This window comes from Rhinolophus hipposideros (assembly GCF_964194185.1).
Source record: "Rhinolophus hipposideros genome assembly, chromosome: 1".
Classification (NCBI taxonomy): domain Eukaryota; kingdom Metazoa; phylum Chordata; class Mammalia; order Chiroptera; family Rhinolophidae; genus Rhinolophus; species Rhinolophus hipposideros.
Window position 1 is genome coordinate 1,484,980 of NC_138047.1, and position 27,985 is coordinate 1,512,964.

The 27,985-nt window shown below is 38.0% G+C and overlaps 1 protein-coding gene across 3 annotated transcripts in view; it reads right to left on the reverse strand.

The window, feature by feature from the left end:
* The window catches only part of CFAP92 (cilia and flagella associated protein 92 (putative)), a 138,079-nt gene that overhangs the window by 3,489 nt on the left and 106,605 nt on the right, over positions 1 to 27,985 (reverse strand). For all 3 annotated transcript variants that reach the window (XM_081051101.1, XM_081051100.1, XM_081051099.1), the window contains 2 exons: positions 24,734 to 24,928; positions 22,451 to 22,748 (listed from right to left, as the gene is read on the reverse strand). In XM_081051101.1, coding sequence (XP_080907227.1) covers positions 22,451 to 22,748; positions 24,734 to 24,928 — 493 coding nt within the window. The remainder of the gene's footprint in view (positions 1 to 22,450; positions 22,749 to 24,733; positions 24,929 to 27,985) is intronic.

The following is a 27,985-nucleotide window of genomic DNA, read 5'->3' on the forward strand; positions in this document are numbered from 1 at the left end:
CTATAAACAAGAAGGTAAAGAACTTGAACCTAAAATTTTATATCCAGGCAAAATGTTCATTTAATTGTGAGGGCATAGACTCAGGTTTACAAAGCTTTCATATGTTTACAAAAGACCTTCCTTTGAAAATACACTTGGAAGAAAATTCAAAATATAGGAGAAAATTCCGGGAGTATTTGGACAAAGTTAGCAACTGATGGTGTCCAGTATCCTAGTGAAGTTTTCTCGTCTGAAAAGGACCAGGGAAATATCATAAGAACCTAGAACTGAAATTCTAGAGACACAGGAAATGGATGGTGGGATATAAGTAGGAAAAGAGATAAAAGGGTTATTATGAGTGCTATTTGTCTTATAGAGTAAATTAATACAAATCAGAAGTTTCAGAATTCAATAGGAATATATAAAAATAAATATGGTTTTTTGGATAACTACCTTAGAAACAAAGAATGTATGACTTTTAAGTCAGTGGAAGAAAACCTAGCCAAAGTTTGCCAATTAAAGAATCTTGGATTTTTTTTTAAGCTAACAATGTGCTGTCTATAAAAACTGCTTTAGATGAAAAGATACAGATTTGAAATTAAAAGGAGGAAGAATATAAACTAGGCAAAAATGGACCAGAAAGCCAAGACAAAATAGCTGGAGTAGCATTCTTAATATCTAACTACATAACTCGAGATAAAAATCTGTCGACGAGGCAAAAGAGATCTGTATATTTAGAAAACAGAAGAAATAACTATCATGAATATCTTGTGCACCCAACTATAGTTTCAAATTTTATTAAGCAACAGCTGACAGGATTGCAGAGAGAAATAGACTATCTGTTTGACATCATTGGAGAGCAATTAAGAGAACAAGGATTTGAGGGGTCTAGAATCAGGAGAGAAGGGAAATATATTGAATGCATTTTTTCTTTTGTACATAGTTTTTTCTTAAGGCATTTGCTGATTCTTAAGTTGCACATGAATGAGATGAATGAAGCAGATAAGAACCCAAACAGAAAAAGCAGCTAAGAGGCTCAAATTTTAAGTAGATAATTTGGAAAGTGTCACTGTGCTAGGGACATAAAAATTGGATTTCAGAGAGTGCCATGGAGGAAGAGCCATAGTAACACCCTATGCTCTCAATTCAGAATTCAGAAAATCTATGCTTTAAAAGTAAAGGCAAACCAGGAATAAACCTGTTTAAGGGAATTTGTCTTTTATTTCCTAGAAGAATATTAAATTCTCTGGAAGAAGATATCATCGTCTCTACAATTTTTCATACATAGTGTCCATGTAATTAAAATTAACACCCCAAAGCAAAATTGACTATGTATGGTGGTGTATGTTAACTAGACTTATTGTGGTGATCATTTCAACATATATATGAATATTCAATCATTGTTATAAGGTGTGATCAAATAATATGGTTAATTTTTTAAAAATATTACAGTAAACGACACATTGCCATTAATCCCCCTCAAAATACCCCCTCCCCCACTTCAAACACACTTATCCCATCATTCTTGCCACTTTCTGAGGCAGTCCTGGAAGTCCTCTTTCGTGAGTGTCTTTAGTTGTGCTGTCGTGGCTGCCTTGATGTCCTGAATCATTTTGACGTTGGGGAAGAGCCAGAAGTCTCACGGTGCCAGATCCAGTGAATAAGGTGGATGAGGACACACCATAATGTTTTTGTTTGACAGAAATTGCTGTACCAGAAGCAATGTGCGACACGGAGTGTTTTCATAATGGAGGATGATTTATGGCACACTTTAAAACACACCTTCTCTCAGCCATAGCTCACACCCAACTGACTGCACCGAACAAGTTGAAACTTGTCACACACTGTTACTAAGTTTCGATGCGCAGCTTCCCGCATTGAAGATCCCTGCCTTTCCATTGAATGGTACTCGGCAGCAGCATTCACCATGTTTTGTGAGCAGACGTCGCTTCTGATATGGCAATTTCTGTCAAATAAATACATTACTTTGTTTTGTACACTTGAAACTAAAAAACAAAACCAAAAACATTACAGTGTGTCTTCATCTACCTATTCACCCTATCTGACACCATGCAACTTCTGGCTCTTCCCCAAAGTCAAAATGACCAAGAAAGGTAAACATTTTGAATTGATTCAGGGCATTGAGGCAGCCATGACAGTGCAACTAAAGACACTCACGAAAGCAGACTTCCAGAACTGCTTCAGAAAGTGGCAAGAACGACGGGATAAATGTGTTCAAAGCTAGGGGGAGTATTTTGAATGGGATTAATGGCAATGTGTCTTTTACTGTAATAATTTTTTTTATTTACACATTCACTGTATTTTGTGATCATACCTAGTCTACCTGAAACTGATATGTCAGTTATATCTCAATTTAAAAAAAAAAATTAACAGACATGCCTGGAAACAGGACCAAATGATGAAAATAAAGAGAAAAGGCAGACAACTTAGAAAGAGACCCAAGGTAGTCCAGATAGTGAAATTAGAAAAGAACATTGAGATAATTATGATTAATGAGATAAGTAAATGAAAAGACGGAGAACTTAACCAGATACCTGGAATCTAGAAAAATCAAATGGTAATCTTAGAATTGAAAAACTAATCATTAAAATTATAATTCACTGGATGGGTTTAATAGACTGGACATACAACAGAAGAAAAGATTAATGAGTCAGAGAGAGAGATTGATTAAAAATATCCAGATTGAAGCACAAACACACAAAAGATGGAAAATAAAACTTATGAGATATATAAGCAATATAAGACATAACTCACAGTGGAAATATCTTGTTTGTCATTAGGATCGCAGGAGGAGAGGAAGAGAGAATATGAATAGAAGAGAAGTAATATCTGAAGAGAAATAATGGCCTAGAATTTTTAAAATTGAATTATATTAAGCCACATATTCAACAAGCTCTATAGTCCCATAGAAAGATAAATACAAACAAAGAACAAAAACAAAAACCCACCCACATAGGATCATAGTAAAATTGCTGAAAACCAAAGAAAAGGGGAAAAATTGTAAAGGCAACCAGAGCTCGCCTTTGTAAAGGTCACATTATCTTCAAAAGAGCAGGAGTAAGAATGAAAGCTGACTTCAACAATGGAAGAAACAATGTAAGTCAAAAGACTATGGATTGACATCTTTAAAGTGTTAAAATAACTGGCAGGCTAGCATTTTTGTTAGGAAAAATAACCTAAAAATTTTAGCCAGAGAAAAATGATGAATGAGAACTCATTAAACACTTCTCAGAAAAATACACGTATGAAAAGGTAAGTCAAATTGGGAAAAGATGTTTGTAATATATGTAACTGACAACTCATCCAGATTAAAACAAAACAAAACAAAACAAAACCACTAAGAAAAATACAACTAAATTTATTTTTTTGGCGGGCCCAGTGGCTCACATAGTTGGAACGCCGGGCTCCTAACACCAAGGTCACCGGTTCGATTTCCACACGGACCAGTGAGCTGCGCCCTCTACAGCTAAGATTGTGAACAACAGCTCTCCCTGGAGCTGGGCTGCCGTGAGCAGCTGGAGGTTGGTGTGAGCTGCTGTGTGTTGCCATGGGCTACCATGAACGGCCAGTGTGCTGCCATGAATGGCTGGTGGCCAGTGTGAGTGGCTGGCAGCCATCGTGAGCGGCTGGCAGCCGGTGAGAGCTGCTGTGAGCTGCTGTGAGTGGCCAACCTACAACCAGCGACAGACTGCCTCAGCCAGTGGGGAGCGCAAGGCATAAAATACCAACATGGGCCAGGGAGCTGTGCCCTACAAGCTAGACTGAGCTTGAACCGGAGTGGGTGGGGGAGTGGAAGAAAGGGGGGAAAATTTCTTTTAAATGGAGGGAAAACACATTTGAAGAAGCACTTTACAAAAGGGGATATCTAAACGGCCAATAATGTGTGAAAAGTGCTCAACATTATTATTTAGTGAAAGGCACATTAAAACAAGAATATAATACCAGTACATAAAGATTGACAGATCCAAGTGTTTACAAGGTTGTAGCACAACAGGAACTTCCATACATTTGCTGGTGACAATATGAAATGGTTCATCCACTTTGGAAATGTGGCAGTTAAAAGTTAAACATATACCTACTTTATGGCCCAGTAATTTTACTATTAGGCGTATGCCCGAGAGGGATGAATATATAGTTCAAACAAAAAGGAGCTGTACAAAAATGTTGCCATAATAACACTCCTGCCATACCCCCACCAAAAGAACCACAAATGTAAATCAGTAGAATACATAAAGTAATTGCAGCATACACACAATGGAAAACTCAGCAATAAATATGTATGTAAGAACATACATATTTATAAAATGCCAGTGCAAGAATGCATATTGTATGATTCCATTATATGAAGTTTAACATCAAGCAAAACTAATATAGTGATAGAATTCAGGATAGTAGTTAACTGGGAAGGGGCAGGATACTTTCTGGAAGGATAGAATTGTTCTACATCCTGACCTGAGTGATGGTTTCACAGGGTGTGTGTGTGTGTATGTGTGTGTGTGTGTGTGTGTGTGTGTGTACATGTAAAAATGAAGATATACACTCAAGATTTATGTATTTTACTAACTGTAATGTATACGTCTAAAAAAATATTTCCAGAGATAAAAAAGGGATCTATCAAAGTTACAAAAGCTTCAAATTAACAGCATAAAACAGTTCTAAATATTTGTATATATAACATAGCCTTGAAATATATAAAGCAAAACAAATACAAAAGAGGAGAAAGAAACAAATCCGTAATCATATTTGAAAACTTTAACAGACTCCATGTAGTACCTGGAAGAAGAAACAGAATTTAAAGATATGGATATAGAAGACTTGAAAAAAAATAAAGTTGACAAAATTGACATATATATAACACTATATTAAAAACTACAGGATACACTTTTTTTTTAAAGTACACGGGAACATTTACCAGAACTGACATGCTGAACCACAAATCTAATCTCAACAAAGGATAGAAATTATACAGAATACACTCTTTGATAACAATGTAATTAAGGTAGAACTCAATAACACAAAGATAGGGGTGGAGAGTTCAGGAAAAATGGCGGCGTGAGGTGAGCCTCTGTAAAGCACCACAGGAATTTACAACTAATCGGACAACAATAACTCCACAAAGGACTCCCTGCACAGCAGACAGGCAAGACGAAGAGGCCCACTACTAATTCACCTCCAGGTGGGTGAATCGCGCGAGCGGGGGAGGAGGGAGAGAAGTGCGGAGACGGAGCCGTGCGGGCGCAGGACACAGACCTAGCTCAGTGCTCGGAGCCCGCAGCTCCCGGATCTTCCGCAGCTGCAGCTGCAGGAGAGGGAAGGACTCGGACTGTTAGGGCTCCGCTTACAGCCCACAGGGCTGAGAAGGCAGCATACAAAACGGCTGAGCCCAATGCTCACTCACAGCAGCTCTCGGAGCAAAGACTGAGGATAGAGGGCTGAAATCGGTGGTTTAAGCCCTCACTGCCAAGCAGAGAACGGAAGCCATAGGCACGGAGACTAGCCTCCCTACCCTCCCAGAGCTCGCCCCGCCCCCACCTGCCGGGTGCTAGAAGCAATAAAGTAGCAGTGTCAGATCAAAGGACAGAATATTTGCTGCTCTGAGAACTGTGACCGCAGACACAGATTCGCAGCTCAACTAGTTCCGGCAAAGGGGAGGGAGCTGTGGAAGCAGGACTGGCTGTGGTGGTGGTCGCCGCCATTGCTCTGGGCCACCTCTCACAACTCACCCCGCCCCTGGCCCCACCTATCTGGGCGGATCCCTGCAGGAGTAAACAGAACTGCTGAAACAAAGGGGCTCTGAATCTGGTGCAGACAGAGCTTTGGAACTTCAAAAGCTCTTCGCATACCTATCAACTTGTTGCAGAAGTCACTCCCATAGATGTCTAGAAAGAGAAATACTAAATCAGTGATTGCCATGAGTAACCAAGGCAACAAGATAGCTCAGAAAGAAAGCGAAAAGTCTAGAGAAAAGGAACTTAGAGATATGGACATTTGTGATTTAAATGACAGAGAATTCAAGATTGCAATTCTGAAAAAACTGAACGAGATGCAAGAAAACACAGAAAGGCAGTTTAATGAACTCAGAAACACAATCAAAGAACACCATGAGCATTTTACAAAAGAGATTGAAATTTTGAAAAAGAACCAAATAGAATTTCTGGAGATTAAGAACTCAATAGAAGAAATTAACAATAAAATATCCAGCTTAGGTAGTAGAGTTGACCAGATGGAGGAAAGAATCAGTGACATCGAAGATAGGAACCTGGAATTTACAAGATGGAAGAAGAAAGAGACTTGAGACTTAAAAGAAATGAAAGAACTCTACAAGAACTTTCTGACTCCATCAGAAAGAGCAATATAAGAATAATAGGCATACCAGAAGGAGAAAAAAGAGGGAAGGGAACAGAGAATATATTCAAACAAATTGTCGATGAGAACTTCCCAAACTTGTGGACAGAACTGAATCCTCGAATCCAAGAAGCAAATAGAACACCTAATTACCTCAATCCCAACAGGCCTTCACCAAGGCACATTGTATTGGAGCTGTCTAAAATTAACACCAAAGAAAGAATCCTTAAGGCAGCCAGGGAAAAGAAGATGGTAACTTACAAAGGAAAGCCCATTAGATTATCATCAGATTTTTCAGCAGAAACTCTACAAGCTAGGAGGGAATGGAACCAAATATTCAAACTATTGAAAGAGAGAAATTATGAGCCAAGAATAATATATCCAGCAAAGATCTCCTTTAGATATGAAGGAGGAATAAAGACCTTTCCAGACATCCAGAAGCTGAGGGAATTTTCTAATACACGACCTGCACTACAAGAAATACTAAAGGAGGCTATTAGACCACCATCAACAGGGACAACTTGTGGCAACCGAGACATAAAAAGGGGGAGCGTAAAGGCCTGAACTGGAATATGGGAATAGAGAAAGTAAGCGTACTGAAGAAACTGGAATACTCTAAATATCAAACTTTCTTTTACATAAACTTAAGGGTAACCACTCAAAAATCATCCAGAACTGAAATATATACTGTAATAAAAAAAGAAACAGAGGGAAACATCATAGAATACCACCACACAGAAATAATAGACAACAACAAAAAGGCAAAGAAACAATGGAGACACAGCCTTACCAAAAAACTAAAGATAGAATGACAGGAAATCCTCACATATCAATAATCACCCCAAATGTAAATGGACTGAACTCACCAATAAAGAGACACAGAGTAGCAGATTGGATCAAAAAACTAAACCCAACCATATGCTGTCTACAAGAGACACATCTCAGCTACAAGGACAAGCATAGACTCAAAGAGAAAGGATGGAAATTGACACTCCAAGCAAATGGTACCCAGAGAAAATCAGGTGTAGCCATAATGATTTCCGATGAAACAGACTTCAGGGTGAAAAAGATAACAAGAGACAAAGTTGGACATTTCATAATGGTAAAGGGGACTATACAACAAGAAGACATAACAGTCATCGACATTTATGCCCCCAATCAGGGAGCACCGAAATATACCAAGCAACTACTAACAGAACTAAAGGGAGAAATTGACCAAAACACAATTATACTAGGGGACTTAAATACGTCATTAACAGCTATGGATAGATCATCCAAACAGAAGATAAATAACGAAATCGCAGCCCTAAATGACACATTAGATGAAATGGACATAATTGACATATATAGAGCACTTCATCCTAAAACATCAGACTATACATTCTTTTCGAGTGTACATGGAACATTCTCAAGGATAGACCATATATTGGGACACAAAATCAGCCTCAGCAAATTTAAGAAGATTGAAATCATACCAAGCATATTCTCTGATCACAAAGCTTTGAAATTGGATATCAACTGCAAAAAGAAAGCAGGAAAAAACACAAATACATGGAGATTAAACAACATACTTTTAAAGAACGACTGGGTCAAAGAAGAAATTAGAGGAGAGCTCAAAAGATACATAGAAACAAATGACAATGAAAATACATCCTACCAAAATTTTTGGGATGCCGCGAAAGCAGTTTTAAGAGGGAAATTTATATCATTACAGGCCTATCTCAAGAAACAAGAAAAATCCCAAATAAATAACCTCATGTTACACCTTAAAAAACTAGAAAAAGAAGAACAAGCGAAACCCAAGGTCAGTAGAAGAAAGGAAATAACAAAAATCAGAGCAGAACTAAATGAAATAGAAAACAAAAAGACAATAGAAAAAATTAATGTGACAAAAAGCTGGTTCTTTGAAAAGATTAACAAAATCGACAAACCCTTGGCTAGACTCACTAAGATAAAAAGAGAGAAGACACTAATTAACAAAATCAGAAATGAAAAAGGGGAAGTTATCATGGACACCACAGAAATACAAAGGATTATCCAAGAATACTATGAAGGACTATATCCCTCCAAATTTAATAACTTAGAAGAAATGGACAAGTTCTTAGAAACATATAGCCTTCCAAGGCTGAACCAAGAAGAAGTGGAAAATCTAAACAGGCCGATCACCAGTAACGAAATTGAATCAGTCATCAAAAACCTTCCCAAAAGCAAAACTCCTGGACCAGATGGCTTCACCAGTGAATTCTACCAAACCTTCAAAGAGGATCTAATACCAATCCTGCTCAAACTCTTCCAAAAAATTGAAGAAGAGTCAGTACTCCCTAACTCATTTTATGAGGCCAACATTACCCTGATACCAAAACCTGGGAAGGACAACACAAAAAAAGAAAACTACAGACCTATATCTCTGATGAATACAGATGCTAAAATCCTAAACAAAATTCTAGCAAATCGAATACAACAATGCATTACAAAGATTATTCATCACGACCAAGTGGGGTTCATCCCGGGGCACAAGGATGGTTCAACATTCGCAAATCCATCAATGTGATACATCACATAAACAAAATAAAGGACAAAAACCATATGATTCTATCAATTGATGCAGAAAAAGCATTTGATAAGATACAACATCCATTTATGATTAAAACACTTACTAAAATTGGTATAGAAGGAAAATACCTCAACATAATAAAGGCCATATACGACAAGCCCTCAGCTAACCTCATAATTAATGGTGAAAAGCTGAAGCCCTTTGCTCTATGTTCAGGAACACGACAAGGTTGTCCCCTATCACCTCTGCTTTTCAACATAGTGTTGGTAGTCCTCGCCAGAGATATCAGGCAAGAGAAAGAAATAAAAGGCATCCTAATTGGGAATGAATAAGTTAAATTGTCACTCTTTGCAGATGACATGATGCTATACATAGAAAACCCTAAAGACTCCACCAAAAAGCTATTAGAAACAATCAATGAATATAGTAAAGTTGCTGGCTACAAAATCAACGTACAAAATTCCATTGCTTTCCTATATACCAACAATGAAATCTCAGAAAAAGAGATAGAAAAAACAATTCCTTTTGCAATTGCAGCTAAAAGAATAAAATACCTAGGAATAAACTTAACCAAGGATGTGAAGGATTTATATGCTGAAAACTGTAAGACATTTTTGAAAGAAATTGAAGAAGACACAAAGAAATGGAAAGACATTCTGTGCTGATGGATTGGAAGAATCAACATAGTTAAAAGGGCCATATTACCCAAAGCCATATACAGATTTAATGCAATCCCCATTAAAATCCCAATGGCATTTTTTAAAGAAATAGAACAAAAAATCATCAGATTTGTTTGGAACCACAAAAGACCCCGAATAGCCAAAGCAGTATTAAAAAAAAAAAAAAACAATACTGGAGGTATCACACTCCCTGATTTTTGCTTGTACTACAGGGCTACGATAATCAAAACAGCTTGGTATTGGCGGAAAAACAGACACATAGACCAATGGAATAGAATTGAGAACCCAGAAATAAAACCACATAAATATGGACAGATAATTTTTGACAAAGAAGCTAAAAACATACAATGGAGGAAAAACAGCCTCTTCAATAAATGGTGCTGGCAGAATTGGATAGCTACGTGCAAAAGATTGAAACTGGACTGCTATCTGTCACCATGTACCAAAATTAATTCAAAATGGATCAAAGACTTAAGCATAAGACCTGACACAATAAACTGCATTGAAGAAAACATAGATACTAAACTTATGGACCTTGGGTCAAAGAGCATTTTATGAATTTGACTCCAAAGGCAATGGAAGTAAAAACTAAAATAAATGAATGGGATTATATGAAACTGAAAAGCTTCTGCACAGCAAAAGAAACTATTGACAAAATAATGAGGCAACCAACTGAATGGGAGAAGATTTTTGCAAACAGTTCCTCTGATAAGGGGCTGATATCCAAAATATACAAGGAACTCATGAAACTCAACAACAAAAAAACAAACAACCCAATTGAAAAATGGACAGAGGACCTGAGGAGACATTTCTCCAAAGAGGATATACAAATGGCAAATAGACATATGAAAAAATGCTCAACATCGCTAATATTCAGAGAACTGCAAATGAAAACCACGATGAGATATCACCTCACCCCAGTCAGAATGGCTTTCATCAACAAGACAAATAGTAACAAGTGTTGGAGAGGCTGTGGAAAAAAAGGAACTCTCATACACTGTTGGTGGGAATGCAGACTGGTGCAGCCGCTATGGAAGGCAGTGTGGAGGTTCCTCAAGAAATTACGAATAGAATTACCATACGACCCAGCAGCAATCGCTCTCCTGGGTATCTACCCAAAAAATCTGAAAGCATTTCTCTATAGAGACCCGTGTACTCCAATGTTCATTGCAGCTTTGTTTACGGTGGCCAAGACATGGAAACAACCAAAATGTCCTTCAATAGATGAATGGATAATGAAGTTGTGGTACATATACACAATGGAATACTATTCGGCATTAAGGAAAGATGATATAGGAGCATTTGTGACAACATGGATGGATCTTGAGAGTATAATGCTAAGTGAAATAAGTCAGACAGAAAAAGCAGAGAACCCTATGATTTCACTGATATGTGGTATATAAACCAAAAGCAACAAAAGAACAAGACAAACAAATGAGAAACAAAAACTCATAGACACAGACAGTAATTTAGTGGTTACCAGAGGGTAAGGGCGTGGGGGGTGGGTGATGAGGGTAAGGGGCATCAAATATATGGTAATGGAAGGAGAACTGACTCTGGGTGGTGAACACACAATGGGTTTTATAGATGATATAATACAGAATTGTACACCTGAAATCTATGTAAATTTACTAACAATTGTCACCCCAATAAATCTAATTAATTAAAAAAAAGATAGGGGTAACCAAATAATCCCAAAGTATTTGGAAATTAAATATATTATTAAGTGACTCATGTATCAAAGAAGAAATCAAAATGGAAATTAGAAATGTTTTAACTGAGTCCTGAAAATATGATGTATAAAAACTTGAGGAATGCATTTAATGTTCATAGGAAATTCACAGCCAAATGAATATAATAAAATGAAGAATGCCTGAAAATCAATTGTCTAATCATCAATCTGAAGAAGTTAAGAAAAGAAGAGTAAATTAAATCTAAAGAAAATAAAAGAAGGAAGAAGCAGAAATGAATGAAATAGAAGATCCATGTACAATATGGAAATCAAAACAACAGATAACATTGGTTCTTTGAAGAGAATAATATATTCATAAATGCAATTTCAATAAAGATCCCAATCATCCATAAGCAGACTCATGCATCAATGGCAACTTGATCTGACAGGTTGGGCAGTATGGATCACCGGGGAAGGGATGGGCTTTTAAGCAACGTTGCTGGTACCATTGAGCATGTGGAAGATATGATATTAGATTCCTACCCTCATACAAAACATAAATTCCTGATGGATTAAAATTTATTTTAATGAAAAAAAATTTAAATTTTTTAGAAAAAAACAGAATAGTTTTATGACCTAGGGGTAGAAAAAGACTTCTTAAATGCAGTAAAAAGAAAAATTTAAGTCATAACAGAAGAAATGGAAAATTTACAAAATTTAAAATAATTTATCTATTAAAAGACAGCATTAAGAGTGAAAAGCTAAGTCTTACTGTAGCATGTATGCATGGAAGTAGAATAATGGGAAATCATGCACGGTTGGTGGGCATATATTTGTATAAACATTTTGGAAAATAAACTATTATCCTGGCAAGTGGAAGTACCACTAAGCAATTCTAATCCTAGGTATATACCTGGCATATATATTTTTAGGAAATATGTTAATATGTTTGCAATTATATTGTTTAAAGAGGAAAACAAACAATATGAAGGACCATCAGTAAGCTATGGTATATCCCTACACCTACACACATAAACATGGTTAAATCTCATTAATACTGAGGTAAAATTAAAACTGTAGAAAATTATATACACTATCATTCCATTTTATAACATTCAAAGATATGCAAATCTAAACAAAATGTTTATGAATATAGGCATAAGCAGTAAACTCTAAGAGAAAAGCAAGTGAAAGATAAAATTCAGGATGGTGGTAACTTCTGGGATAAAGGGTAAGAGATAGGTAAGAGTACTATAAAAGAAAAGTATTAAAATATTGAAAATGTTTGATTTCTTAAGCTGGATAGTGGGTGTAAGATATTGGGTTTTTATTTTTACCAGTACTTCCACATATGCTCTAATGTGTATGTTTAATTAAAGTATTAATAAAACAAAACTATATTATTCATTAAAACAGGAACTTATGAGAATTTTTGGAAAGTAAAAACATGACCAGTACAATTTAAAATTATAAAATTGTGGTCACAGAGAGAAATCAAGGTGATGAAATGAAAGCTAGAGCAGAACTCTGTGTATAAAGTCAACACGTACAAATTAAGAGTGATTTTTTTCAGGGAGGAAGGCTCTTTATAAGTTTCAGTGAAAACAAAAATGTCCCCACATGGACACCTTGATATGAACACCAATGATTAAGAAAGACATTTAAAAGACTCTAAAAGGAGTTATAGTTTAGCCAAAAAGGAGAAAGAATCAGATGGGCATCCATCTTATCTGCAAGTCTTGATTTTAGAAAGCAATAGATTTGGTGTTGTGATGGTCGTGTGTGTGTGTGTGTGTGTGTGTGTGTAGGAATTTGAATATATAATCCTAAAATTAGCTTATTTGCTATTCAAATGCAAAGATAGAATGATGATCTTGGAACTGCAGGCACCCTGAAAGTTTATTACCCACTAAAAGTTTCTGAAAGAGAAAAATAGTAAAGCAAGGATAAAGTAGACACAACCCCCAAATAGTAGCAAACACAGATATAAGTAAAATTTGTGGCTGGCTAGCCAGCAGGAAGATCAGACTCTAGTGTGGTGGAACAAAGAGCTCAATCCTCTCCTCAAAAGCAATTATAAAACTGGAAAAAATTGTCAAAAACAACCAATGGAAATTGACCAAAAGCATACAAAAAGAGAAGTGTTTATTCATAATCTACTGAACCTCAGGTAAGAACAGTAGGAGTGTCATTCCTGCCATCCAGTACAATCAGAGCAGCCGTTCTAGGGTGGGGTAACTCATGAAAATCAGCAGTGCTCTGCTCACTTGAGAGGAGGCTCACCGGCTTGGGAATGGGTCTTTAAAAACCCCATATGCATGGTTAATTATAAGTAGCAACAGCAATCTCAGCAGCAAACAAACAGAAAAGGCCAGCTGCTCTGAGCCTGAGGTTGCAGTCCTCCATGGAGCAAGCAACATGCTGGCAAGTTAATGAGAATTGAACAGGAAGACACAGGAAATGAGACAGTCACAGAGGACCTTGATAAGGTCTTCACACATCCCTTCCTGACTCCCTGTCTGCTCACCCAAAGGAGGTGTGAGGGCCCAGTGGAAAGGAAAAGAGCACTCTTTGAATGCACTCCCCTGCCCATACACAGCCCCACTGAGAAATACTGGAAGTTTGCTGACTCAAGGTGTTTGAGCACAGCATCTGACCAATTATCGGCTGATGCAGCAGACACAGGGGTGACCCCAATAAAGCCAGGCTTAAAAAGAATACACCATACAGTTCTCAGCAATCATACACCCTTGAGGAGACAGATTCCGCAGACTTACTAAACTGCAGGCAAATTACTAAATCACCACCACCACCACCACCACAGTGGGCAAAATAGTCCAGAGTTGCTGCAATATATTTAGATATCTCCTTAAAAATTAGGAGACATGCAAAACAATAGGAAAGTTAAACCTTATTCAAAAAACTAAAGCAGTCAGTGGAAACCGAGTGGGTCCAGCTGGTTGACTTAACAAAGACTTCAATGCAGTTATTATTTAAAAAAATAAAGAAACAAAAACTTGAAAAATTTAAGCAAATATACAACGAGTCAAGAAATAGACAATCTGAATGAAGAAATATTTTCAAAAAGAGCTAAATTAAAATTCTGCAGTTATAAAATGCAGTAACTGAAGTGAAAAATTCACTATAAGGACACAACAGCAGAATCAAGCTGCAAAGAATCTGAACTTGAACATAGATCAATAGAGATTATCCAATCCGAAGAACAGAAACAGAATTAAAAAAAAATAATAGAGCCTCTAGACCTGTGAGACACTATTAAGTAAACCAACATGTACATACTGGAAGTCTCAGAGGTGGAGTGGGGGAGGGGATGGAGAGGTGGGAGGGGGGTGAAAAAGGAGCAGAAAAGGATATTTGAAGAAATGAAAACCATAAATGTTAATCTATCAATCTAGAGAATCTCAATGAACCGTAAGTGGAAGAAATATAGAAGATCCCCACTTGGACATATTAGAGTCAAACAGCTGAAAGAAAAAGACAGTAAGAAAATCTTGGAAAGAGTAAGAAAACAATAACTTATGCACAGGGGAACAACAATATGATTCATGGCTAAATATCAGAAACAACAGAGACCAGAATACAGTATAATGATATTTTCAAAGTGCTTAAAAAAAAAAATTGTTGGTGAATACCAAGAATTCTATATCCGGCAAAAACTATCTTTTGAAAAAAATTGAAGAAGACACAAAGAAATGGAAAGACATTCCGTGCTCATGGATTGGAAGAATCAACATAGTTAAAATGGCCATATTACCCAAAGCCATATACAGATTTAATGCAATCCCCATTAAAATCCCAATGGCATTTTTTAAAGAAATAGAACAAAAAATCATCAGATTTGTTTGGAACCACAAAAGACCTAGAATAGCCAAAGCAATATTTAAAAAAAAGAACAATACTGGAGGTATCACTCCCTGATTTTTGCTTGTACTACAGGGCTACAATAATCAAAACAGCTTGGTATTGGCGGAAAAACAGATACATAGACCAATGGAATAGAACTGAGAACCCAGAAATAAAACCACATAAATATGGACAGATAATTTTTGACAAAGAAGCTAAAAACATACAATGGAGGAAAGACAGCCTCTTCAATAAATGGTGCTGGCAGAATTGGATAGCTACGTGCAAAAGAATGAAACTGGACTGCTATCTGTCACCATGTACCAAAATTAATATCTTTCAAAAATGAATGTAAAATAAAGACACTCTTGGTTAAAGACAGAAGTTATTGGTAGTGACCTGCCTTAACAGTTATACTAAAGGAGGTCCTTAGAGCTGAGAAGAAATAACACCAATTGATAACGAGAATCTACTAAAGAAATATCAGTGGAAAAGAAAGATATGTGGGTAAATAGAAAAGATTATATAAATGCATTTTCCTTTCTTCTCTTAACTTTTAATTTAAAAGACATGATTATATAAAATAATTATAACAGTATCATTTGGGGTTTATTGTACATATATGTATACATAGATATGAGGACATTAATAGCATATAGGAGGGGGAGAAAATGGAAAAATATTGTAAAACATTTTCTACATTTTACCCAACTAAAGTTAGTAATTATGTGAAGTGGACTGTGATAAAAATAAGATGCATATTACAGAAGAATTCTAGAGAAACAATTAAGAAATAATTTTTAAAGGTAAAATCAACAAAGGAATTAAAATGGTACACTGAAAATATCTGCTCAACACAAAAGGAGGCAGTAAAGGAGAAACAGGAACAAAATCAACACAGATATACAGAAGAAATAGAAAACAGAAGACATAAATCTAACCCTATCAAAATTATGCATAAATTGACAAAGGCACCGATTGTCAGACTGATTAAAAAAAAAAGACAAGACCCAATTATACGCTAGAGGACACATTTTAGATGCAAAGGCACAAATAATTTTAAAATCAAAGGCTGGAAAAAACCACATGTACGCAATCCAGGAGGTAGCTGGGTGCGTACATTATCAAATGACAAAACGGTCTTTCAGATGAGAAATGTTAGTAGGAACAAAGAGGAATATTTCATAATGTTTAAAGGGACAATTCATCAGGAAGATATTACAATTATAAGCACAAAATACTTAACAAGGCACCAAAATATAATAAGCAAAACTGACAGAATTGAAAGGAGAAACAGACAATTCAACCATTAATGTACAGAGACTTCAATACCTCATTTTCAATTGGTAGGACAACTAGAAAGAAAATCAGCCATGCCAGAAGACTTGAACAGTATTAACCAACGTGACCCTCCATTTATATAACACTCCTCCCAATGTCAGAAAAATACATATTCCTTTCAAACCTCAGGATGGAGCATATACCAGGCCATAAAACAAATTTCAATAAATTTCATAGGGTAGAAATCATATGAAGTATGTTCTCCAGTCACAACAAAATTAAATTACAAAATTAACAGAAAGACATTTGAGATGGCTCCAAATATGTGTATTAAACCACACACTTCTAAACACCACAGTGGAAATTATAAAATATGTTGTGGTGAATGAAAACTAAAACACAACATGTGAAGTGTATGGGATGTATCTGAAGTAGAGCTTAGGGGGAACTTGTAGCTGTAAGTAGATACATGAAAACAAGATCTCAAATCAAACCCCAACTTTATTCCTTCAGAAACTAGAGGCGCAAACTGAATCCAAAATAAGCAGAAGAAAATTATAGTTTAGAGTGGAAATAAATGAAATAAAAAATAGAAAAACAGAGAAAATGAATTCCAAAACTGATTATTTGAAAAGACCACCAACACCGGTAAACGTTAGCTAGACTCACCAAGAAAAAAAGAGACTTGATACAAATTAGTAAAATCAGGAATGAAAAAGGAGTATTCTACTGATTTCACAGAAATTAAAAGGATTATAAGAGAAGACTATAAATAATGATATGCCAATAAACTATATAACTTAGATGGACAAATTCCTAGAAAGACACAAATTGCCAAATTCGTTTTAAGAAATAGATATCAGAATAGACTTATAACAAGTACAGAGATAAAATTAGTCATTTAAAATTTCCCCACCAAGAAAGCTCAGGCTTAGATGCTTGGTTCAACAAAACATTGAGAAAATGAATACCAACATTTCACAAATTTCCAGAAAATAAAAGAGGAGGAAACACTTCCTGGGGCAACATTACCCTGATACCAAAGTCAGACAAAGATGTCACAAGAAAAACACCAAATATTAGCAAATCAATTCAGCCGCACATAGATAAAGAATTATATACCATGACCAAGGGAGATGTATTCCAGGAATGCAAGGTTTTAACATCTAAACATCAAATAACGTAATACACCATGTTAATAAAGGACAAGAACCACCTCAATATATGCATGCAGGGGAAAAAAGCATTTGACAAAATCCAATGTTTATTTATGATAAAAGCTCTCAACACACTAAGACTGTAAGGGAACTTCCTTGACCTGATAAACTGCATCCAAAACCTGCACTTAATATCCAACTTAATGGTAAAGGACTGAATGCTTTCCCCTCCAGGTCAGAAACAAGGCAAGCACGCCTGCTCTCACCACTCCTATTCCACATTGTAATTTATAATAGAGATTCTAGGCCATAAAAAGTGGGGGAGAGGAGTGAAGAGTAATGCATTGACTGTTTGTGTTTCCCTCTCCCCCACACACAAATCTTATGTTGAATCCTTAACCCCCAGCATGGCTGTATGTAGAGTAAGGATGCAATTAAGGTTAAATGAGGTCATAAGAGTGGGGTCCTGATCCAGTAGGATCAATGTCCTTACATTAGCTTTCAGAGAGCTCACTTTCTCCCCACACCTGCACACAAAAGAAGAGGTCAGTTGAACGCAGCCATCTATAAGCTAAGAGGCCTCAGAATAAAATTCACTTCACTAGCACATTGATCTTGGATTTCCCATCCTCCAGAACCATAAGAAAAACTAATTTCTGATGGTAAGCCACTCAACTTGTGGTATTTTGTATGGCAATCTGAGAAGACTAATACAGGAAGGAAAGGAAGCAAGGAAGGGTATCCAGATTGGAACGGAGGAAGTAAAATTATATTTATCCATGGATGACAGGATCCAATTTCAAAAGGTTTCAGGATACAAAGTCAATATACAAAACTCAATCATATTTCTATATTGTGGCAACAAACAATTCGAAAATTAAAGAAAATAACTCAGTTCATAATTTATTAATTTCACAAAGTGTAAGACTTGTACACAACAACTACAGAAATTACTGAGGAAAATTAAAGAAGACCTAAGTAAAAGCAGCAGAGACATTAAACATTTATGAATTAGCAGCTTCAAGATTAAGATGGCAGTCCTCTCCCAAATTGACCTATAGATTCAGTAATCCTCATGAAAATCCCACAGGCTTTTTGTTTTTCTTTTTTTCTTTTTTTTTTTTTTGGTAGAAACTGGCATTCTGATCCTAAAATTTATATGAAAATGCACAGGATCATAATAATTTTGAAAAAGAACATAAATGACACATACAATCTAACTCCAAAACTGTCTATAAAGCTACAGTAATCAAGACAATGTGCAGATGGCATTAGGACAGGCATATAAGTTAATGGAACATAACAAAGCCCAGAAATAAACTCTTGCATTTATGGTCAACTGATTCTTGACAATAGCCATGGCCATTCAATGGGGGAATAGCTAATCTTTTTGAAAAATGGTGCTGTAACAATAAGATATACACATGCAAAGAAATGAATTTAGACCCCCTACCGTACATAATATACAAAATATTTGGCCAAAATAAGCTAAAACTATAAATTTAGAAAAAGGCATAGAAGAAAATCTTTGTGACCTTGAGTTAGGCAGAGTTCTTAGCTATGACACCAAAAGCATGATCAATAAAAAGAAAAAAACTGATAAATTGGAATTTATCAAAATTAAAAACTTTCATACATCTAGTTTTGCTTTATACCATTAAGAAAATAAAAAGGCAAGCCATATAGATACAGAGAAAAATATTTGAAAATCGTATTTCTGATTAAGCAGTTATATCCAGAATCTATAAAGAACTCTTACAAACCTAACAATAAGAAGACAAACTGATTTTTTAAAAAAAGGTTAAATACATGAACAGATATTCCACCAAAGATGTATAAATTGCTAATAAGCACATTAAAAGATATCCAACATCATTAGTTATTATAAAATACAAATTAAAACCACAGTGGGATATGATTACATACACACACTGGAATCACTGTATTCAAAAAGACTGACAATAACAAACGTTTGTGAGGATGTGGAGAAACTGGAATCCTTATGCATTGCTGGTGGTGGTGTTAATGGTACAACTACATTGTAAAACGGCTTGACAATTTTTTAAAAAATATTAAACATAAATTTGCCATGAGTCCCAATTCTACTTCTGGGTTTCTACCCAAAAGAAGTGAAAACACATTTTTATACAATGATCTGTATGCAAATGTTCTTAGCAGTAATATTCATAATAGCTACAAACCAGAAACAATACAAATTCCGCTAAGTGGTGAATGAATAAACAAAGTGTGGTACCTCCAATCAATGGAATACAGATGGTCTTTGACTTACAATGTTTCAACTTATGATTTTTTGACTTTACAATGGTGTGAAAGTGATACACATTGATCTTTTTCTGGCCTGGCAATAGGCAGTATAATCCACTCCTGATGCTGGGCAGTGGCAGTGAGCCACAGCTCCTGGCCATCCGACATGATCACAGGGGTAAACACCAGATACTCTGCAGTGTGCTGTGTTGCCAGCTTGTTGTGGATATTGTCTTCTAAGCACATTTAAGGTAGGCGAGGCTAAGTGTGGTAGGTCAGGCGTTTTAAATGCATTTCAACTGATACTTTCAATTTCTGATGGGTTTTTTGGGGTGTAACCCCATCATAAATCAAGGAGTATCTGCACTACTCAGCAATTAAAAAACAAATCCCTTCACCTTTCCCCTTATCCCCAACCCCCCCCCACACCCATCTAACAACTCTCGGTTTTTAATTTGCGTCCCCAAAACTGTTTCTGATTAGTTCATTCACATATTCTTTTCTTTAGATTCCACATATAAGTGAGATCATATGGTACTTGTCTTTCTCTTTCTGACTTATTTCGCTTAACATAATGTTCTCTAGATCCATCCACGTTGCTGCAAATGATAAGATTTCTTTCTTCTTTATGGCTGCGTAATACTCCATTGTATAAATGTACCACAGCTTCTTAATCCAGTCATCTACCGATGGGCATTTCGGGATTTGGAAGCAGCTGGTAACCACAAGATGGCCTCAGGGTTTTTTGAAAATTAATTTGGGGAAGGTATTCAACAATGTTGTAAAGATTTTGTTGGGTATCCAATGGACATGCGTCCTATTTGGGAGACCACCTCAGGGATACTGTGGATACCTGATCATGGCATTGTACACCAGAAGCTAAACATTAATGAATGCCAACTATAATTTTATATATATAATGTGATGGCTCAGTGTGAGGTCGGAGGGATAGTGGATGGGGGGAGGGGGGTTCACAGTGTGAGGGATATAAATGATGAACGTCTAAGTATTACCTTGTCTTGTACACCTGAAACAAACAAACAAACAAATAAATAAATAAATAAATAAATAAATAAAACTTAAAAAAAAAAACTACTGATACATTCTGCAACAGGCATCAAGCTCAGAAACATTATGCTCAGTGAAAGAAGCCAGACACAAAAGTCACATATTGTATAATTTCATTTTACCTGAAATGTTCAAAAAGGCAAATCTGTACAAACAAAAAGCAATCAGTGGTTAGTTACTTGGGGCTGGAAGTGGTAGCAAATCGAGAGTAAATAGGCATAAGGAAAATTTTTGTGGGAATGGAAATGTTCTAAAACTGGATTGTGATGGTTGCAAAATTCTGTAAATTTACTTTAAAATTGTTAATTTATATACACTTACAATGATTGGATTTATAGTATGTTAATTACATCTTAGCGTAAAAATAGAAAAAAATTAAAGGTGGATTTCAATGATTAATTATGGACAAGACATTTAAAGCCATTTTATAGTAGCAATACATGAGACAATAGAAACATAATTTTCTAAAAATCTGGAACAATACTTCCAAGTGATTTCAACAAAATATAGGAGAAAGAGGGATATTCAATAAATTATGCAAATGTATTATAAAATTATGTACAGCTATATTATTGTAAGATATTCAAGACCCCTTGTTAAATGACATGAATAAAATGGAATATTCCATAAATTAATATGATATACTCATGTACTTTTGTGTGCACATATGTAAGTGCATTGAGAAGGTGGGATGAAGGGGTAAGGAAAGACTGCTAATACCCTCAATACTACTTGAAACTTTTATAGGCACGAACCTAGGTCTTGCTTTGTAATTTAAAAGAAATTTAAGGCAAATAACAACCAGAACATACAGTACATATGACACTCTACAGAATGTGGCCAAGGATATATACAAAGGAAAATGCATAGCCTTTCTTACTAAGCAAGAAAGGATGAAAATGAATGAAATTCAACTTAAGAAGCTAGAAAAAAAGGAGAAAATAGGTTTTTAAATGTCATAACAATTAAAAGCTGAAGTTAATGAATTAGAAAAACAGAAAAAGCAGATTGATAAATCCAAGAAGTGGTTCTCTTAAAAAACTGAAAACCTGAAAACTAATAGAAAAACACAACCTCTTCATTGGTTACCTCACCAGCTTCTCAGTCTACTCTCTTCCTCTTACATTTTCTCATACTGATTTAGTTTATGTCCTGTGTTGCTTGGACATTTCACAACACCCATGCCTGTAGCCACTTAAGCAAGATATTACGTACACACACACACACACACACACACACACACACACACACACGATGGTTCTTACTCAAATATGAAGGCTGGGGCCAGGGTAAAAGTAATACACCTAGGAACATTCCTTTTCACCTTTCAGGAAGTACAGGGTATGCCAGGACATGGAGTGAGAAGTTCTGAAATGGTTGTGCCCTGCATCCAGAACTACATGCCCACCTGCCTACGATCCCAAGGCAGGAGAGTAGATACAGGCCAGGGGAGATGCCCTGCTCAGAAACTGGCCATCTGCCCGATATCTCCCAGCGGTGACTGCACAGCCCAGGTGGGGCAAAAGCCTGGAACCTCTGCTCCAGGAGAGGAGAGAATGCCCACCTGGATCAGACTGTGCTTCTGGCCCTTGTTCTTCAGCATCACAGGGTCCTGCCACTGCAGATACTTCTCTTGGTGGGCAAGGATTTCATGAGTGGGGGTGGGATTCCGACCTTGGAAGTCCTCAAGACTGGGGGCAGGAAGAGGTGACATGGCTGAAAATTTTATATCTGTGAGTTCTTCTTGTGAAATGGGCAACCCAAACTCTTGGCTCAGGTCTTTGATCATGGTGGAGGAAGGCAGCAGATCTCTTGTGATCACCTCCCTGAGCTTGGTGCTGTGAAGGCAGATGCAGTAGATCCTGGAAAACAAAGGGCCACCCTCCTCAGCCTCACCTACCTTGCAAGATAGGTCATCCCCATTTTACAAGGGAAAATAAAAACTCAGGTTGAATCACTCGTCCCAGGTCACAGGGCTTGTCCATGAGGAACTTAGATTCCAGTCAGCTGGCTCACAAGGGGGAACGCCTCCTGTTCTCTCTCCTGCCAGCTCCACAAGCTAAAGGCTTCTAAGGTTTTGCTCTGATTATTTTTCTGCTACTGTGGCCTTATTCCACACCAATCACCAGAGAGCAGCCCCAGCCAGCGGGCTGTTAAGGGTGTTGACCTCCGAGTTTGTTCCCCAGGAGGAGTGCACTGTGCACACAGCCTCGTGTCTTAGCAAAGCTCAAGGACTGAGCAAAGAACACCCTGCCCGAGGACTCCCCCTCACCGCACCGTCCCTGGGCCTGGCATGCAACATGCACTTGATTCACACCAATGCTCTCGGGAATACAGGTGGGAGCTATGTTTTGCTGCTCACTGTCTCTGCTGTTTCTGAGGTCTGGCATGAGGTAATGCCTGAGGATGATTGACTGGGCTCTGCTTGTCACTACTTGAGTTCCCTGGGCCACCACTTGGCCTCTCTGAGCTGCTGTTTCCTGACTTTCAGATGGGAATAAAGCCGTAATGGATGTAACTAACTAGGAAGCAGTGAGCACTTAATACATAGCAGTGTCTTCCCATCCCCCACCAGAACCCCCCAGCTGTGCCCCATCACCCACCAGGCAGGGTAGGGTGCACGCTCCCCCAGTGGATCACCAAGGCTCTGGGTACTCCAAGGCGACGCACCCGCCCGACGTGAGCCTCCCCCTGAGCCGCTTCCTGACTTGCAGCTGTGGCTGTTGTTTTGGGGTTACCCCGTATACACTTGCCCAGCCCCTTGCGTGTGGACAGTTGGGGAATAAAGGGAAGCCTTCTCAGCCCTCGCTGATTTTTTTCCTCTGTTCCCTGTGCTCTCTCCCTTTCTCTCCTGCTCCTCCCTCCATCCTCTCCTTTATTAATACATTCAGCGAGCACAGGCTGAGGGCCAACTCTTGGCCAGACCTATTGCTAGCTCTGAAAACATAAAGAGATGGTTCGCACCCCCTGCCCCAAACTGACAGTGAGTGAATTGTCCACCTGGTGAATGTCTGCTTGTTGCTTCTCAAGGTCAGACTTTTCTGACCTCCTGAAAAAACTGCCGTGGTCCTTTCTTTCCTGCTTCACTGATCCGGGCACAAACTAGCTATGGTCTCATGTACCCACTACACTCTTCTTCGTCAGTCTCTACTTAGCCCTCCACCTGGAGCAAACACTAGAAAGGGCATTCTGTCCATGAATGCAGGAGCTCTGCAGCCAAGCATGAGCAGTACGCCCCAGCAGGAGTACACAGCTGCCCAGGGCCAGGGAGCTCACCAGCATTGGAACAGAGAGAAAAGCACAGGAAAAGGGGTGCAAGTAGTGAAAGATCAAGATCTTTGGAGATGGGCTTTCTGAGGAATAAGGAGGGAGGGTGGAACAGGGCTTAGGGGATGAGCAGGGCTTAGGGGATGAGCAGGCAGGAAACAAAACACTTGTTGAGTGAGAAAGCTGTTGTTGGCCTGCTGGGCCTGGCAGTCTCAGTGCTCACTGTTTCCCCATAACTCACTGGGAAAATGGGTTTTAACTAGTGTTTTCATTCATCAGGCTATTCCTGGATATTCCTCAAGTACAGCAGATATGTTCAGGTGACATGTGTTCAAATAAACTGTCTTTATTTCACCAATATCTTTCTCAATCTCTCTTCAGAAAGCATGTGAAATAGTGGATGTAGGCTTGGGGTCCCTTGGAATTGCACCCACTCCTCCCTAGGCTTCTTCGGGCAAGAAAATTAAAAACTACACCTCCAAGGGTCACTGTGCTGCCCATGGAGGCCACCAAAGGCAGGTTGGCAGCTCCCGTCCTGCAGCAGGCTACAGTGCACACCTGGTCGGGCTAGGGTGCACACCTGGTCAGGGCCTGGAAGGCCTCCTGTGGCACGGCATTGCGAACATAGAGTCCCGTGTGCTTCATGAGCTGTGACAGAGGCTTGAAGAGGTGCACGCGGTACAGGATGGTCTCCAGGTCTGCATAGTGGCGGTGTTGGAACAGCAGCTGAGAGTTGTAGAGGACTTTGCATTTCCCATATTCTGATTTGGTCATTCTGCGAGAGAAGGACACAGGACAGGCTTTAACACTGCTCTGCAGGCTCTTGAAATACTTCGTGGTTTTGCTCTGGCTGGCAGAGCTTTTGTTTAAAAGCTTGAGGGGGGTGGTGGTATAAGAAGCATGGCAGCAAGAAGGGTCCCTTTGACCTCTCTCATTGAAGTTACAACAACTTAAACAGCTAAAATTCAATAAAGGATTACCTGTGTAACACACATACACGTCTGAAAGATCTGTGTATTGAAACATCTGAAGGTGGGTGAATGGGGAAAACAGGGGAGGAGGGAAGAGGGAAGTGCAGAGATATGGGCTGTGGACACAGCTCAGAGCTAATTCTGTGTCCCGGGACAGGAGCATCCAGGCTGCAGGAGTACTCTCTGTGGCCCCGAGCATTCCTGCCTGAGGGAATCAGCATATAATACTGCCGAAGCCAGGGATCAGTGTAGAGACTTCGGGGCAGAGCCTGAACACTTAGTGTGACAGCCATGGTCTAGCAGCCCTCACCACCAGGCAGAAAACAAAGCCATGGAGCCAGGCTGCCTCCTCCAGCCTCACAGAGCTTGCCCTTCTGTACCCCCCCAGAACTAGCAGCAGGCCCCAGAAGAAACTAACAGTGAGAGTCAGGTTACAAAGCAGAATATCTGCAGCCCTGGGTACTGGAGAGAGAGTTCCTGAGGGGCAGACACATAACTGTGGCTAATCCCTGTGACAAGTATGGACATACAGAGGCAGCTGAGGTCTGGCGGTCGCCATTACTAGGACACAAAGCTACAAACACACCAGTGACAAGTATGGAGATACAGAGGCAGCTGAGGTCTGGTGGTTGCCATTACTAGGACACAAAGCTACAAACACACCAGTGACAAGTATGGACATACAGAGGCAGCTGAGGTCTGGTGGTTGCCATTACTAGGACACAAAGCTACAAACACACCAGTGGCCTCTCCCAGCCCACCCCACCCACAGACATCACAGCTGGTCTCAGCAGGGTACCAGGGACTCCTCAAATAGCACAGCACTGCATCTAGCTGTAGGAGCAGCACTGTGATTTCAGGGGTTCAGAATCCCATCACCCACCACATTTGCCCATGAAGGTGGTGCCCTGAGACTGAGGTGACCTGGTCACAGAGGAGACAGCCACCTCCCCAGGGAATACAAGACATTTTTCACCTCTCAGCAGAGTTATACCAGACCAAACAAAATGGGCCAACTAGAGCCAACTATTGGAAAACAAAAAAGACCTCTTATCAACCAGCTGCAGAGCTCACTCTGATATGCCTAGACTGAAAAAGAATCAATCAAATACCATGAATAACCAAGGTTTGAGGCAGCTCTGAAAGAAAACGAAAAATCTCCAGAGAATAAATTTAAACACATGGAAATACTGGACTTAACTGACAGAAAATTCAAGACTGCAGTTCGGAAAAAACCTCAATGAGGTGAAAGAAGACTCGGGTAGTTTAACGAACTCAGAAATTAATGAATAAAAGCAAACTTTACCAAAGAGACTGAAATTTTAAAAAAGTAACCAAATAGAAATTCTGGAGATAAAGAACTCAATAAAAGGCATGAAGAATGAAATAGTGCTCTTAGGAAACAGAGCTGACCAGATGGAGAAAAGAATTAGTGATATTGAAGACAGAAATCTGGAAATGATGTATGTGGAAGAAGAGAGAGACTTGAGATTTAAAAACAACAAAATGAAAGATGTCTACAAGAGCTATCTGACTCCATCTGAAAGAGCGATATAAGAATAATGGGTATACTGAAAGGAGAAGATAAGGAGAAGGGAACAGAGAGTATATTCAAACAAATAATCAATGAGAATTTCCTACCTATGGAAAGAACTGGATCCCCAAGTCCAAGAGCAAACTGAACACCTAATTATCTCAATCCAAAGAGGCCTTCTCCAAGGCACATTATATTGAAAACTGTCAAAAATTAATGACAAAGTATTCTCAAGTCAGACAGGGTTAAGAAGGTGGTAATCTATAAATGAAAACCCATTAGGTTATCATTGGAATTTTCAGCAGAAACTGTACAAGCTAGGAGAGAGTGTAATCAAATATTTAAGTGATTGAAAGAGAGAAAATACCAGCCAAATATAATATATCCATTAAAGTTATCTTTTAGATATGAAGGAGGAATAAACACCTTTCCAGACATACAGAGACTGAGGGAATTTTCCACTACAGGCCTGCACTACAGGAAATACTGAAGTGGATTAGTCTACGTGAAACAAAAAGACAACAGGATACAAAAATACAAGTAAGATGACTAACAGACAGAAGCAGAAAACTGCAAACCCTTATTCAGAACAAGTACTGTATACTTAAATATAACGTAAAGGTTAAAAGAAGTAAAATATTTTTAAAAAGAGAGAAGATGATGAGTATAGCTACTGTAACTCAGAAATGAACTCATAAATAAATAAATAAATAAATAAATAAATAAATAAACAGCATAAATAGGGAAAATTTGTGAAAACAAAAACATAAAGGGGAGAAGGTGAAGTTTTGAATTTGCAAAGGAAAACGGAGATAAGATACATGCAAAAGAGAAAGGACTACTATATACAAGAAACTTTCTTTTACATTAACTTAATGATACCTCTCAAAAAAATCCACAACTGAGACACATAACATAAAAAAAGAGGTAACAGAGAAAAATAATTGAATATCACCAAACTAAAATAACAGACAGAAACACAAAACAAAAGAAACAATGGAGCTTCTGGAACTACCAGAAAACAAGATAAAATGGCTACGAGGAAATCCTCGTACATCAATAATGACCTTAAATGTAAATGGACTGAACTCACCAACAAAAAGGCGCAGAGTACCAGATTGGATCAAAACCAAAACCTATCCAAAACTCCTTTCAGGAGACACATCTCAGCCGCAAAGACAAATATGGGCTCAAAAGTGAAAGGGTAGGGGGAAAAATTCCTTCAAGCAAATGGCATTCAGAGAAAAGTGGGTATAGCCAAACTTATATCTGAAGAAAAATATTTCAGGATAAAAAAAGGGTGGCACTGGGGAGAAAAAAATGGCGG